This window comes from Manduca sexta, chromosome 21 (genome assembly GCF_014839805.1).
Source record: "Manduca sexta isolate Smith_Timp_Sample1 chromosome 21, JHU_Msex_v1.0, whole genome shotgun sequence".
NCBI classification, from domain to species: Eukaryota; Metazoa; Arthropoda; class Insecta; order Lepidoptera; family Sphingidae; genus Manduca; species Manduca sexta.
Window position 1 is genome coordinate 224,601 of NC_051135.1, and position 16,969 is coordinate 241,569.

At 39.7% G+C, this 16,969-nt stretch overlaps 1 protein-coding gene across 3 annotated transcripts in view; it reads left to right on the forward strand.

The window, feature by feature from the left end:
- The first annotated feature begins 209 nt into the window (after positions 1 to 209).
- Positions 210 to 16,969, forward strand: part of LOC115447863 (dual specificity protein kinase lkh1) — a 31,212-nt gene continuing 14,452 nt past the window's right edge. For 2 of the 3 annotated variants that reach the window (XM_030175124.2, XM_030175115.2), the window contains exon 1: positions 10,176 to 12,525. In XM_030175124.2, coding sequence (XP_030030984.2) covers positions 10,597 to 12,525 — 1,929 coding nt within the window. In that variant the 5' untranslated portion in view covers positions 10,176 to 10,596. The other variant, XM_030175140.2, reaches the window with a different exon arrangement.

The window sequence follows — 16,969 nt, forward strand, 5'->3', positions numbered from 1 at the left end:
ACAGTGAAACGTGTAGCAATAATAATTAATTAGTGACACGTTATTTAGCTGTCTGTTGGTATATGGTACATAACTGCATTAAATTGTTGAGTAGTTTAAAACTTGTACAAGTAATGCACTCGGTGGGAGCGCGGACGCGAGCCGGCACTCGAACTCGCCGGTCGCCGGTACCAGCAATATCAGCTTTTGAGCGTCGCAATGAAGGTCAGTGCTCCTGCGATTCGGCCCGTAGTGCTCTCGAGTTAGAGTCACAAGTGGTGGACCGCAGGAGAGAGGCGGCGGCAGCGGCCGCGGTGGGGTCCTCGCGGCACTCGCGGCCCGCGCGCGCTGCCTCCCTTTAGTCAGTATAGTCGCAGCGGTGCACGCACACCGCACGCAGTTCTCGCGCGCGCAACGAGAAGGTATGCACGAAGCGGACGCCGCCACCCGCCGACCGCACTCATACATACACACGCACTGGCTTCCGGTGGCTGCTCTCTTTCCAATTCGTACGCTCGTACACGGCCCGATGCATGCACTGTGATACGATTATGACATTCGTCGCGTTTCCTCTTTGTTGCAACGACCGCTGGAGTGGTGTAGAGTGCAGCCGCCGGTAGCGCCCGCGTGCGATAGTGATCCGCGTCGAGTGCCCCGTCTTAAACGGCGGATTTCTCTTTAAAAGTGTCACGCGTCAATTACATAGTGGAAATGTGTTCAACTAAATCATTGTGTTCCCTCTTTGTTTTTCAAAGATGTCAAAACAATAACTCGGCTTAATTCGTTTATAAATAAAGCTCTTGTGTTTTATCTCATGTGGTGTATTAAACAATACATTATACATTAATGTATACATGGATCGAGTGTTGTTTACTGTAACGGAAAATTTAATTAATATTCTCCTTAGAGAACAACATCACTGACACTGTCAATGTACTACTCAGTCATAAACACCACATGAAAGTAGTTTTAATTGATTCAAACATGTCGTAAAGTTAATAGAATAAGGGAATCTTCTATTCATATAATGATGTATTAGAGTCTGTACAGATAGAGAGCAGACAGGCGAGGATGTGTCGGTCGCGGACCATATGGCAGCACTGCCACTGGCCATATTAGGGACGCCATCAAGGCGATACTTGTTGCACATATACGGCATAACTGCTCCACAATGCGAGCTAACGCTTAAGTGACATCTTATCACTGTCTACAAACTAATAGATTCATTTAAGTGTTCGCGGTATTAAATATTGAGCACTGTTGGACCATTATATCGGTCGATTTTGACATAATGATTTACAGTTGGTCATAGTTGCCGAGTCGAGAAGTAAGGCAGGCTGGCTGGCAGTAGTTTGCGAATGCGTTATGCAAGTTGGTGGCCTGTGGCCGGCGCACGGGGCGGTTCGTTGACCAGTGCGTTGTCCCGCCGCTCAGCCGCTCCGCCGCCCACCGCGAAGGTCGCGGCCCACAGCCCGCCGACACATCCATTCCGTGCACCTTTTATTTATCGCACACGAAAACATACTTTCCGACGATGCGCTGACACATTAACAATGTTTAGTTCTACACATTTCCCAATGCGAAACGTTATTACAGGTAGAGTCGATATGTGTTCAGTGTGCCCTGTGTAAAAAGTTTGTGAATTAAGTTTAATATTACTATTACAAGGAAATATTGATCTCAAAATGGTGACTTCGAGGATACCGGCTTATTCTCTGAGTTCGGAGTTTAATAGGGAATTTAGAAGTTTCCGCATCACGCGAGCCACGCCTAGATCTACCCTGTACGCGCCCGCCATAGTCCCGATACACGAGTACCCGAGGGTCAGCGTGCACGAGCGGCGGGAAGCGCTTAAGGCTGCGCTCGCTAAGGCCTGGTCTTCGAAAAGTAGTGAGAAGAAGAAGCACGACACGTGGACTGTCCCGTCGGAGCACAACAGGACTGGTATAACAGCCGTCGACTTCACTTCCAAAACCCACTACAAGAACGGCGACGTATCGCGTGTCGCGCTTGTAAAGCACGAATTTGAAAGCAAGGATGCTGAAAGGACAGATGCGGACAACAGAGCGGACAGCGGCCATCCTGCAAGCTTTAATTACAGTCGAATGAATGGGGACGGTATCGACATACAAGAGACTCTCAAAAAAGGCTGTGATAAAGGGTTACACAAAGACTTAAGTTATAGCGACTACCTTAACAATGTTCCTAAATGTAAAGCTAATTTCGAAACAAGTTTCCTCAAACAGAGCCACGAGGAACGATACAGTAAGCGAAACGGGTACGATGCTGTGTCAAAACGAGTCGACAGAGACATCAACTTGAACAACATCGAATACAGTAGCCTCAACGGCGACACGTACGATTCTTTGAAGTATTCGCGAACAGCGAACGTAACAGAATCAGTGCAGTATAAATGTTACGGTAAGACGGACACCGTTAAAAGCAAATTGCTCAGCACAGATAGCCCCAAAAGCGTGACGTCTTGCAACGAAGAGAAATTGAACGGGTACGGGTGCTCGGAGCGACGCAACGGCAAGGAGCAGGGGCGGCCGCTGACGAGCGGGCCCAAGGCGCTCGTGGAGCAGCGCCTCGCCGAGAGGCTCGAGGTCAAGGTGGCCGAGCTGCCGGCGCTGTACCGCGGCGTCGACTCCTGGACCCCCAAGTCGGCCGCCTTCCAGAAGAACATGCGCGACCATGAGTGGAGTGTATCGTACGTACCCCCGACAACCACACACGCTTTACCTATTAACAACCAACTGTCCTCTGTTCGCGCTGCGCTTTTACACGTTGTACGTTATATATTATATACCTATCCCGTCCGATATTGCAACATTTTAGCTTTACGGTTTAGGCGGTTTTTAACGTCGAACAGCATAAGCACTGAAGTTTGCTAAATACGTTGAAATCAAACTCGTCTAGAGCGTGTATAAATAGAAAAAAGCTAGTTTGCACTGGCCACCTCGAGTGCATCGACTTGCCATTTAGCCCGGTTCGAGTGCAATTTGAACAGGCTTTGTATTGTAAATACTTACTCTGTGTGTGTTATATGTATAATTCTATATTCTTATCTTGGTATAACCATAAGAGAATCATATAGGTACGGTAATAGACTAATTAGATCGTCAATATGCTTTGCACCGTTATTTCTTTCTCCGTTCCGTTTTAATAAACATGTCGGGTGAATAATTCCTATACAATAGAAAAAGTCATGAACTATTGGTTTTATTCAAATTTGTACAAAAATCGTCCATGACCGTAAAGTCGCCGGGACCGTTGTCTAGTATTATGTCGCTATTTGTCTGAAACATTATTTATTATGCGGTATGACAGTGTTGTCGAGTGCTTGAAGTATGGTTGTGTAAAACCATTGCACAAGTCTCCGTGAGTCACTGCCGTTGCGCTTTATTCTATCCAGCCGAGCCGGTTGCTAAATATTTCTGTTTATTGTCGCCATTTGCTCTATTTAAACATAAAAGTTTGTTATGGGAATTATTTGGTGGAAGATTCCAGTTATTGTTTTGGCTTACGGGTATAAAGTATACGGACATTTTATATCCTTTTGCTCAGCTATCAGAATAGCCACACGTCTTATTATCATTGTAAATACATTGTAAAGCGTCGTTATCTCACGTGAATTCAATGTGTTTGCTGTGATATAGCCAAGACACAGTCGTCGAAAATTCGTGGGCGCACAGCCGCAGCTCAAAAGATTCGTCTCGATAGTGTTCATAGTGAATGTTTCAAGGTCTTGTCCTGGTTAGTGCGCTCGCAAAGGATTTGTCAACTTTGTAGGCGTTTATGACGTAACTAAATTTTTTGTTATTATATTTTCACCAAAATACAAAATGAAAACAATAGATCGATTATGCAGCGTCGTATTATTTGTAATAGCCAATGATAACATTGCCGATTTCCAGTCCACACGGCATCAGCTATCCGAGTAGGTAAGAAAGACGATTCTTTGCCGTGTCATATCCGCAATACTAATGAGTCGGTAATCTTAGCACGCAGTTCACGTTTATGTGGCGAATATTCAAAAACACACGTTGAACGTTCAACTTTCACTGGCGACTGGCGGCGGCCGACTCGTCGTTACATCTCGAAACATTACCGGCTTCTTATTTGAACAAATATCTCATGTCGTTAACTTAAAAACAAATAAATTGTTAATATTAAACAACAGTTTTATCGTAACTTTCTCTTCGTTAAAGAGAAAATAATCGTCAATATCCTGAAATCGTTATATCACATTAGTGCAGATGAAATTCGTGATATAGTTGTCTACGACAAGAAATTATGATTTTTGCTTTCACACAAGTAAGTGTTGCTCCGCGCGTTCATTATATTACAATAATTATGTATCAATAAAATAAGTTTTTACTTGCTTAAATGTTAAAAAAGTGTATCGACATCAAAGCACCAATTCTCTTAAATGCCGATATTAACACATTTCCAATAAGTAAGAAAAGAACATTTAATTTATGGACAAAATTTAGAATGTAATGTTAATTTAATAGGAGATACCTAATGTTTTCATTCTGATGATATTATGTATATCTTTATTGAGTAAAACATGCGAGTTTGACTTTTACATTTAAAACAGCAAAACAAAAAAATCTACGAAAAACAGCTTCAAGACCAACCATTACCGCCCCATGCACTTTTTAAAAGTGCGTCATAACGCCGCTTCGGATATTGCCAGTGGGTTAAGGGCAATTTGAAGATAATGATTGTTATTGTTTAACGATAGTCAGCTGTTATAGATTTTTGTGCACCAAATATTCAATAGCAAAATTCGTTTATATTAAAAACTCTTATCTAAATAATAATGTCCCAGTACCTAAGATAATTTGCATCATTCCAGTCTGCACAATTTCAACACGACAAACCGCTTAGATTATATTATACATATTATCTCCAACGGTGATCTTTAAGTTCCTTAGAGAATTCGGAAATAGGTTTAAAGCAAATTACTTTGTTATATTAATCCTTTTGTTTCTATACTTTTTAATATTGTCAGAATTCTAATAAAAAGATGAACAACTAGATTCTCGCCAAAAAAAAGAATTTTTCATTGGAAATTTCTAATAGGGTATCGGACTCATTTTGGTCTTTACTGTTATCGAATATTTACATAATATAAATTATAACACAGAAGGAATTATTAAAATCCGGTAAAAAATCAACAAGTTACAAGACTTAGAATTTCGGTGGAAGGGGTAAATAACAAGAAATAGAAAAGAGACGATATATCCACATGTGACGTCATCGGGAATTACGACGCGTGCGAAAAAAAGAGACGAAGCGATATCCCTACATCGCGGCCACTTCTGCACATTACAATTTTTAAATATAAATTACTCGCTCATTTTTTAACCAATATTTATGCAGTTTTCACAGAAGTGCTTCTTTTTCGTATTATTAACCATTAAATATAGAATAATGTACAAAATTAAGCATAGGCCGGTCCCCTATTGAAATCACAAACTTATCGAAGCACGTAAAATTTAATTGTACTTAAAAAAATTCATGCCAAATCTTCACGACTTTGGTAGCCGGGAAGATCTCTAGTGGACAGGTTTTGATAATTTGTTAGTAAGATATGCTTAAAATACTTTACTGTCTTGTTGCTTTACACTAGAAGTAACTAAATTTAATGTAACGTTATAATAAATTCCAACCGAGAAAAAGAACTCTTATAAGAACTCTTTTTTATGCGAGGCCGATCCGTAACACTTAATTTGACGAGCTACGAAGACTTCAAAAAATGCTCAACATACGTGTTCATTGGGCTGCGTCTGCTCCTAAGGCTTCTTCGCCTGGGGACTTCCGCTTAATGCTTCATGGACAAACTATACTGATAAACAGCCTCCAAGACCCAGTGAGTACAGCGGTGACTGTGAAGCAAAAACACACAGGGGATTCCTGGTACTGGCACTAAATTAACTGGCACTTCATTTTGATTAAAAAAATATGTTATGGCCCTACGTGTTGTGGAACCCGCGAAATTATAAGTGGTAGAATCCGGTGGAAGACATTGACTACAACAAAAATTGTCTGGATCTGTCTCATCGGGGCGGCATTACTGTCTCATAAAAACCTATTCGAAATGACTGTTAGTTGTCACAGTTTTGTTAGGAGTGCGGGTTTTTCTTGGGCCCCAAAATCTCTTTTTTTTTCAATACCTTTTATTTTATTAAGCATTTTCATGATTCATATTAACTGTAATTTTTGAATTCTGGCCTAGAAGACATAGTTCAATAAGTTCTAGTCTAAAGTAAATAGTTTCATGAACTACAGAGTTCGAATAACATTAGCCAGGTTAACGACAGGCTTCGGGTATTGCTTTCGTGCCGTCTCGTGCACATTAGGATAATTATAATTAGGAAAATTCCTACAGTAATATCTGGCTCGATTAGGCACAGGAGGATAAAAACTATTTAGTCTGATCGAAAGCGCTTCGTGCGGTGCAATGCTTGTCATTGACCTGACGAAACTACGCGGGCACCGATTAGTCGCGGACTGCAGCGTTGACACGGCTCGCAGTAATCGCTCATCCGGCGCGGCCTTGTCTCTCACCCGACCAAACGGCTGCATACACGTTGCCGCCCGTTTGACCGCTATGTTGTTGCTGTAACCTGATCCTCACAAAAAAGGGCTTCGGCCCGATGACTAGGTACAAAAACTACATCGCTAGCATCAAACAAGAATTAAACGAGTCACGAACGGCCTTTCGTGGTATCTGTCTTTTGTGTTGAATCAGTCTACGATACGAACGAGAACCTTGCAACAAACTATTATTTTGGATCATGTAGGTCGCGGATACAAAAAATTCAACCGCGACTGAGTTGGTGTCCAGCGAATCCTTGACCGGGCGCCGATCGTGTCACGTTGCAAACTTCGGCTTTCGATTTCGTAACCGAACACGCAGTGTGCACCACCCGACCGATCGATCGATTATGGTCATTGTGCCAAAGGCGTTCTACTCTCGCTGTGATTTCAGGCCACGTTACCTATCTGACCTTAGGGCACCTTATTTCTGTTGATTTCCTTACTTGTATCACAGATCTTGTGAAGTGATATTATTATATTTTAAAGGGCGTTCTGTTAAACATTATTGACAGAGATCTGTGAACTACATCTAAAGAAATAGGTTAAAGAAAGTAATATTACGAAACATGATGAGGAAATACCAGCGAAACAGTAAACAGAAGAGATGATTCAATCCAGTACACGTGTTGGGTATTTCTAAATATAAAGAACCGTTGTGTGAATACCGTTTGTTGCTTGAAACGTTGGCTGCGTTGCGAATTGATATTTCCTTCATACTTTTTTCATTAACCTTATTTGTGTCATTTCCTTAATGGTATTACACGTTAATGCTAATTTTTTGATCAAGCTTGGACAAATAGACGGATTCGATGATTATTTTTTGCATTGCATAGAAAGCTTACAAAAACAAACTTTCTCGTACTTTTCTACCAATATTGACAGCCGTTATTATTACGAGATATTTGTGGTCCGACGGTCGCAAGTTGTAATAACGTACGTACGTATACGGTATAAGGTTGCTTTCACCGTAACCAGCAACACCGTGCATTTTTAATATTAAGCCACATCACATCTGAAAATAAACAATCAATTGAAATTTAACAATGAATCTTTAGTAGAGTTCATAAATTTTAGCTAGAAGATGACTTTATTGGCGGTGGGACGACCGGTCACACTAGTATTAAGATTTTTATGAAACAGCCGGTTAGTAGCGATACATTCACAGGCCTATAAGAAGCTCGGATTTGATAATTCCGATGTCGTCAGCCGTTGAAAGTGAATGTTCCGGTGTTTGTTATTCGCGACGGCGACGGACGTGTCGTGTGACGTGACAAGCTTTGTTGAACATCGCCACAACCACAGCCGCAACAGGCTTATTTAAAATCATATTGACACGAGCAATCAATTTAGATCTACCACCACTCAACAGGTAATAGACGTTATATAACGATACCATATTATTATGTTTGTATGTGACTTTCCTCGGGACGTTGTGGCTATATGTATGTATGAATGTACGTGACCGCGATGTTTTTGCGTTTATGTAGTTATTAAAACAATATTATGCCATTAACGAACTGTAAGTTACTGCACATAAATTTGTCAGTATGACGCGGACATAATTTAAAGGTTTGCCGCTAAGAGACAAGTATATTCAAGTTCAGCCTGTTGGCGCTAAACAATGTGACATTAAGCTTGACATATATCAACGACGCCCGCGCATGCGCCCGCGGCTCGTGTTTTGTTTAGAGCTCTACATTAGGAACCAAACCATAAAACTTATGTAAATTTCCATTGCCCAAATGGACACTGGCTTGAGAAATTACACATTTATTGCTTTGAAGACAATTCGTAACGTACAAACTACCGACTTAATTTTTTCATACAATAACCATTGAAACAATAACTGTAATGAAAGTTTAATATTTATCAACATGTATTTACTGATCTCGATCTTAGCATAATGCGCCTATTTGCAGCGCTAGTAAACATTTTGTGCTGTTATGTAAGCTTATCTAATTGGAATAATTGTAATTTCCTGTGTCCTATATTCACATTCAGTCAAAATGGCGCTGACAAGCAACTCTACAAAGTGCCAGTCATATGGTTAAAAGTTGTAAAACGTAGTTCCAAGATATTAAACCAGGCGTTCGTCTTAGACGTGTCCACGATACCATACCACACTGAGTTTGCTACAATAAAACCATTAATAATATTCTAAACCACGCTCAATACATGTTAACAGTTATAAAATAGGCAAATGTTAGATATGATTTATAACTATAAAATATAAACGTTCCATATTTAACACGGTATCATAACTGTCACAGACTTATCTCTACTGCGTCTAGGTAAACCAATTACGTTTCCTTAATTGTATTAGAGGCGACTGTGTCTCGTGTTGGCATTCTTGTCGAACTACAACTGTTTACGGTTTGTTGTAAGCAGCACGCACATGTGAACTCAATTACTCAAGTGTAATATTTAAATGAACATGTTTTTTGACCATGGAAGAGTGTAGCTTGACCAGAATTAATAGCAGCCTTACTCTGAGTCCTCAAGGTTTTCGAGTTTGTTGGTGAGCTTCCACGTAATTTCAAGTTATGCCAATTTTAAACTTAACCGTTTGTGAACCGGCTCATTATGGTTAGTCATGTTGAATTAATACGTATTTGCACAACAGACTTGTTACCATACGAATGACGATATTGCAATGAGTGACGTGGAGATTTTGATTGTTCATTTGTTAGGCTGCGACGGTAGAGGCTCTGAAACGATCATTTGATTGTACGTCGTTTTACTTCAGCAAGTATCTGGTGCGCAAGCGGCGTGTCGACGCTGGCAGTGCGTCCGCGACCGCAGCCCGCGCCGGATCCCCGCTGAGTGGTCAACTTGTGACATAACCGCCGCTCGACGCTCGGCGCTTGCCGCTGCACGTTACGTCTTCCTCGCTTTCTGTTGTAATACAGATTTAGTATTCGGCGACCGTATCTTATCTGTCAGTTTGCATACGTTTAACGCGTTCACAACACGTAATAGTACGCGCTACATGATATTCATTACGTTTATAATTTTAAATCTAATTCAATTAAATTAATATAAAGCTGATTGTGTCTACATAATATAAAATCAAGGCGCGGCATACTTCTCTACCACATAACTTTTTTTAATCGTTTAATATCTGCTACAATGTTTTATTGATGTTATACGTATAAACATTCATCCAAAACAGTAAATTAATAGGTCGCCATAACAGAAAGGACGGGTCTACCGCGCTGGTCAGCCGTACGGGCGCTATTAAGCGCCTGCTGCTCGCCTTCCTCAGACTATCTCGTTCAGCTTGTCGATCCTCATACCGGTTACGGTGAACGTTCGCCAACGTTAGTAAACTTCAGATGCAATATGTTTCTTAGCAATCTTGTGAGACCTCACCTAAACGTTTTTAGTATATGTTGCACCGCCTGCTCACTAACCCTACAGCCTGGTGATCGATGATTTCACAGCTCCGAGCATTCGTGGAGGCGGAGAAATGAACGTTCCAAACGGTCACATCACCGGCGTTCGCCTACATCACACAGGCGGAGGAGACATCATCGCGACGATTCTTCCCCGCGTTCACCCCCTGAACAGGTGAGTCTTACCGTTTTCTTTTTTCTATTAAGAAGATGTGCGAAAGAATGGTGCGACTATTAAAATCCAGCCTCCGCAACAATCACATACAAGTGTCCACCCGAAACCTGTCCGTCACTTCGTCAACTCTGTAGGTACATGTTGTAGACAATGTCCGGAACCAGAATAAAGCGTAAACGTCACTGTGCCTGTTTGGAATAATATGCGGGACGTGTTTGGCTGGCGAGTGCGCGTGCGCGTGCGCCTTCGCCCGTGAAGATGTGCGCGAGAGACGGCGACCTCCTCGCACTTGCGTCCGTTCTATTTGTGTTCGCCTTCGTCACTCGATGCGCCTTTAGTCAGTACCGAAGCTCAGCCGGCCGCCCGGCGTGTGTCCGCCGTCGCGCAACGAAATACTAATCCGCCGCGCAGGCCGCGGCGGCCAGCGCTGGAGCCATGGCTGCCCAGCCGCCGCGTCCACCCCCCAACAATTTACTCTTCTGTGGACCCCCGCCGATTTTACCACGTGTAGTTCTGTTGCCTAACAATGTTGTTTGCAATGTCGGAACCGTGGATGCTGTACCTGATACCGTTAACCAAACAAATGATGTGGATTCTTTACAAGAAATAAACAACGTGGGTGTGCCGCATTGTCAAAAATCATTCAACGATGACATTGAAAACAGCGAGTATAACAAAAACCACGATGTATATTATCAAATGCCTCCGGAAAATTATTTGAGAAGAACGCATAGTTTTGATATTTCTGACATCTATAGTGCTAATATTGAAAGCGAAATTGATTATCGAGCATTCCGACATCGGCGGTCGGAACCAGACTTATCAAAATATGGACTGTTCGTTGAACCTACAGTGACTATAGAATATGAAACTCAACCACCAACGTCGTTAGTGCTTAATAACCCGTTCTACGATGGCTCGTATGCTCTAGATCCAACACAGTTAAACCAGAATTTAATATCTTTACCAGATAATTATTTAGCTTTTGAGGATTCGTTCGTTCCTTCCTGGGACTATAAACCAGAATTATTAGTTAACAGAGAATTACCTCCAGAATTATATTATGATGGTATACCATTAATTCCGTCGAATGATCCATGGTCTGTATATTGTAATGATAATGCGGGCTACGAGTACTATACTCCGCATTTGGAAATACCGTTAAGCGATCAGGATGGTGTACATTACATGCCTCTACCTGATTTTGATTATATACCACAATACATGAATTTACCTACAGTTGAAGAACCAAATATTGGAACTTATTCCGAAGTTAATCACCAATCAGATATTACTACCTCTAACATTGACGAGAAAAATGATAATTTAGATCTTGTACATAAAAACGTTGAAGAAAATTTACCTCAAAATACATCGAATACGTGCAACGTTACGGCTGATACAGTTAGTGAAGATGAAAAAGGTAATGCCGTCGATTCATCAACTAACAGAGAGTCATCGACGCAGAGCGAAGCCTCGTTCAATGCTGATATTTCAAACGATGTGACATCTAGTTTAGCTTTTGTGCCTAGTAGTAAAAGTTCTCAAAGACCTGATGGTGAAGACGACACTAGTGATGATACCTCGCCGTGCTCCACTGATTATCACGAAGCTTCTGCATTGGACCTAGTGCAAAGTTTAGACGAACTGTCTTGCTGTGATAGTGGGGACTTTTCTCAAAGCAGGGACGAAGTGTCTCCAATTATATCAGAAAGTAATAAGCCAAACGTAGTTAAACATAGTGATACTGATCAAAACCAAAGTGCAAATAGTAACCAGGTTCCTAACGATGTGCCTAAAAGTCTACCTCTCAATGAGTTACCGGTCATTCCAATTAATGATAAAGTACCGGCGAATATACCTCCACCTCCTTTGTCAAATGAACTGTCTACTAAGGATAATTTTAATGAAAACGTTGTGCCTAAATCGTCTAGTCAATCTACAAATAAGCAAGTAGTTAGTGTGTCAGTATCAGAAGTAACCAAAAAAAGTAATGCGATGACATGTACAACAAATGAGCCAAACCCTGATAACAGCGTTAAGAACTGTGCCAACCCGGTGAAGATAACGCGCCAGCCCCCTCACCCTCCTGCTGTGCCCCCCTCTTGGTTACCTGCAAAACCGCCTGTTACTAGCAATCAGACAAATGCCGCGTTGTTGCCGCAGATTTGCGTTCAAAACACCGAAGGGGTGTCTACAAACTTTGAGAGCCCGAATCCTGTACCGCAGCCGCAAGTGAAGCAAGCTGAGCCGCCAGCGGTGGAATCTCAGCCTCAGCCCTCTTGCTCATTTACACAAACTCATGTGCCTTTGCCTTCTCACGCGTCTCAACTTAAACCTGAAAAACAACCAAAAGAAGTAGAGGTCAGCCAAAGCACATTCTCTTTATTAACACATTTCACTCCGCACTGAAGACACTAACGAATAATTTAACTACAGTTGAAATGTACATGATGTCGTGTGTTATGGACCGCCATAGAATTCGGAACAGCTGAAAAATTGAGGTGATATATTTGTTCAATTCTAGTAGGCAAGCACGAAGTGCTATTGTTTAACTTAAAAACACATTTCACGTAGTGTAAAATGTACTTATATTAAAAGTAACGCGCAACTCGCTGGCACCGAGTCTGTATCGAGAACGTTGCGTATCTATTTTAGCATGTATTATTAGGTCAAGGATTAAATTTATCGTCATCCTGTTTTACAACCAAAACCATTTTTAGGCCATTTTTGGAAGGATTCTATTTCTCTATAAAAATGTAACTCGTTTAAATATAAATTTTCAACATACTTAACAATAATAACAACATCTCACATTTTTCTGTTGCATGGTTTCTCTATGGTTTGTGGTTGTAATCATAATACAGCATGACTTATAATTTAATAATCAACCATTAATATCTAGGTGTAAATGTTTTCCTAAAAAAAGTGAACACTCCCAACAGACGTCATGCAGAAAAACCAAATTCCTAAAATTACTATTAAATTGACATGTGATACGCCTCCTAGTCATAATATAAAAAACATGGATAAGAGTTTTCACGAAGCGTCATACTACGATAATTCAATTTATCGAATAATCCGTGTTAATAAACGTAATGTTACTTGCGATACCATTCCGCAATAGCGATTTTTAACGTTTCCAACACCTAAACATTCGAATGTGTGATTAATAGACCAAAATAGTATGCGATACCGATGTCGATCGCTAGATGGCGCCACGTGGTTTATTCCAGTGTTAAAAACAGACTACGCATGCGCACGAAAATAGGAGTGCGACGATCACCTTCACCTAGGCAAAACCGCCGGCATACCGACTGTGTTATGATAACAGCCAGCAACGGTTCACGCGCCGCCCACTTGATTAAGGAAATAGAAAACAAACACGTAATTTATAGCAATTATTTGGGATCATTGCTTTTCCCGCGCGCTCTTTGTTCCAACAATGTTTACTCCACTGCGTACCTATTTATTTTAAGCCACTTATAATACCATTTCGTTTGTTTCAATACTATCCTAAATACCAGTGTCGAGACGCATAATGTTTTCAACATATTCGTACTGTGGTAATGAAATGCTTCAGATGCCATTAAATTGCGTTCAAAGGGAAAATACGTTCGTTATGAAGCTCACAGCTGATATCTATTTAGAATTCCGAGAGAAGCGTACGCGCGTTTCAATTGTTTTGAACTATACGAAACGAAACTCTTTAATAATTGTAACTCGTTGTAACCGGCGCGAGTCGGCTGCGGAGACGAAGCAAAACTATTGTTTTTATTAGATCGCATGTATCAACAATTGAGTATTAACTACTATGGACGCTCTGTTCACCTAGAAAATTATGAAGACTGTAGGCACACACATGCAGTATAGTTTTATCCGGGAATTGTTATTAAAGTACAAATAAATTGGAGTTGAAATATTCCTATGACCTTGGCACGTGAACCCCAGTGTAGAGTAAAAGACTTAAACGCACTATAGCTATCTAACCGCTAACAGTGTGATCAAAGGATAATTACAAAAATTTTTCATTCTAAGAATTAAGAATATTGTTTAATAATAAGAAAATATGTATTAGTTGTGTTATGAGAGCCCTTCTTAACGATTTTTAATCAGTTTATACTTCTGCTGAAGCCATTTGATAACAAATGTTACAACATAACTATCCGAAAAGTAAATATTGAACATTTTAGGTTGTTTTTCCATAATGTGATTTAAATTTACATATCATCTGTATTTTAACCCCTTTTTAATTTTATAAACGCATGTTGTTTAGCCCAAGGAATTGCTGCGTATTGAATGAACTAAATTAAAATCATTCATATTTTATAATTTTACCTCAAAATTCTAAATCTATCACCTCTCCTTTCCTGATGTCTATATGTGTGTTTAGTAAATTTAAGAACATATAGTATTTATTCGAAATGATATATAAAATACAGTTATCACAAAGCGTATTAATTAACATTTTCAAACATACATTTCCTATACTCTTCATTATGTTTGTTTTAACTACATATTATGTAACTCAAACAAACTGCTATGCAGTTAGATATATTGTTTAAATTTCTCCTATATGCTCGCGACATTCGAAAACAACGTTTGACATAGCCACGTCAAGCCATCACTTAGTCATTAAAATCTACGTCACATTATGATACACGATTATGAACGTTTCCATAGGAAGAATGAAAGCGGGTTTGATATTTATATTTTGTGACGGACGTTAAGGCGGAAATCATTTCAAATTCTATTAATAATGGTTCTTATTTCCTTTCAATTAAGCGAAATTTATAATTTATGTGGCAGCAGTGAACTAGATAATGTTAAATATGCGTTATTTACACCGAAACCATCATCATACCTTGTTCTTAATAAAATGGTGTTGTAAAGAATTAAAAAATCTCAGACAATAGTAAATCCAATCGTGAGTAACCTAGAATTCTAATGAAACCTGCGGCGGCCACCTGCTTTTCCTTGAAATTCCATTGTGTTTTAATTGCAGTAAAAATTGTTTTAATCAAAGCAAACTAAATTTTTTTATAAGTTTCGACGCAGACTTGGCGGTGCAATATTGATTTGGATAAAGCGATTTCATTACAGATAAAAATATAGACTATATTCGAGTAGATAACCTGACACATGACAAAAAAATTATGGCGTTTTTCGTAGTATTAACAAAATATAACTATTTAATTGTACCACCGATGGCGATAGTTAAACGTCAAGCTAATATCCATAGGATGCAATCCTATCTCCATATCGGAGAATTTCGAATGTAAATTAAGATACGTGTGTTTTCGGGATTAATTATTTTCATACTTTTATTGACGAATTCGGGAACAGAACACAGATCACATTGATATGTTTGGTGCAACTAGATCGAATGAACCAAGTTACGCTAATTTGTATCATGTACTGTCTAAAAATATTTGGGAATTGTTATAACTGGATTGTTTTATGTATAAAAAAATGTGTGAATTGGTTCACGCATACTTTTTTGTGTCAGATATCAATAGATCTTGGTGTTTTTTGCTAAACATTAAAGTATCACATTTGGATTAATTGCCTGTAAATATTAGTAATATATTTTTGAATAATTTGTGGATTTGTACATTTTGGCAGAACCTAGGTCCAATTGGGCTTTTGCGAACAATTATCTGCCAAGTCTGAGCTGAATTTTATACCTATCGTCGCCCGGCAAGGTAATTTTAGTGCTTCACACACATCACTTCGCCCAATATCTCAATGCGTAAACTTATTACGTATCCTGTTTTGAAATGTTTATTGTTATATTATAACCTTTCCTAATTGGTAAACTTGTTTTTGTTTGTTTGGAAGTCAATTATGTCTATATTGTAAACATATCACAAATTTGTTTTTAGCCAAGTATAAATTACTGATGGCAGGTCAATCATATGTGAGAGTGTCTGCCTTGGTTGGTTGTGTTCCGATTTAAAGAACATAGCCAGTGTAACTATTGGACTATAAAACTTAGCATCTCGTATGTCAGGATGGCGAGCGCAGTGAAATACCAAACAATATTTTGTAATTCAAGGTGTTTTTTTTTTCTGTCTATGGAGGGTCGTATCGCCTACCATCAGGCAAACGCAAGGTTGTCTCGTCATTCAAACCAATAAAAAAATAGTGACCAAATTTAACATTCATTGTTTCAAGAGTTAAGCATGATTTTCCACTAATCTTAAACTTATGTTAAGAGGTCAAGTTCATTATTATCATGTAACATTAATACGTGTAGTGTTCGGTGGACGAGGGTTGGTCAAGATACGGTCTGATAAATGCGGCACCCGCCCATCTATTTAGAAATGCCCAGTTCCTTCCGGTGGACCTCGCGCGCCGATATCGTTTATGCCGCGCCGACCTCGACGCTCGTACGAGTCCAATTCACTTTAAATTTTCATAATCATACCGTCAAGTTTTTTGCTGAGGGGTAGACAGATGTGCCCAGAGTTTGTGTTTTGGTCATCCCATTTGAATTAATATGTACACTTTGATACCGAATGACAAAAAAAGTTGATCTGAAGGACAGTAATCTCAAAGTTGGGTAATCACAGGGCTAATGTAAAAAAATCCCGTAGGAACGACATGCATTTGATTTTCCTACGTTATGTTTTCGTAAAAATTTACTTATAATAAAATAATGCATAAGTGGCTCGTCTAGCCGCAGCTTACCGCGCTTATCATAAGTATACAATCGCAATTATTTAACAACTGTGTACTCATTCATTTTATGATAAAGATAATTTTACTTAATATCAATACACACTAAATATTAATAAACAAAAAG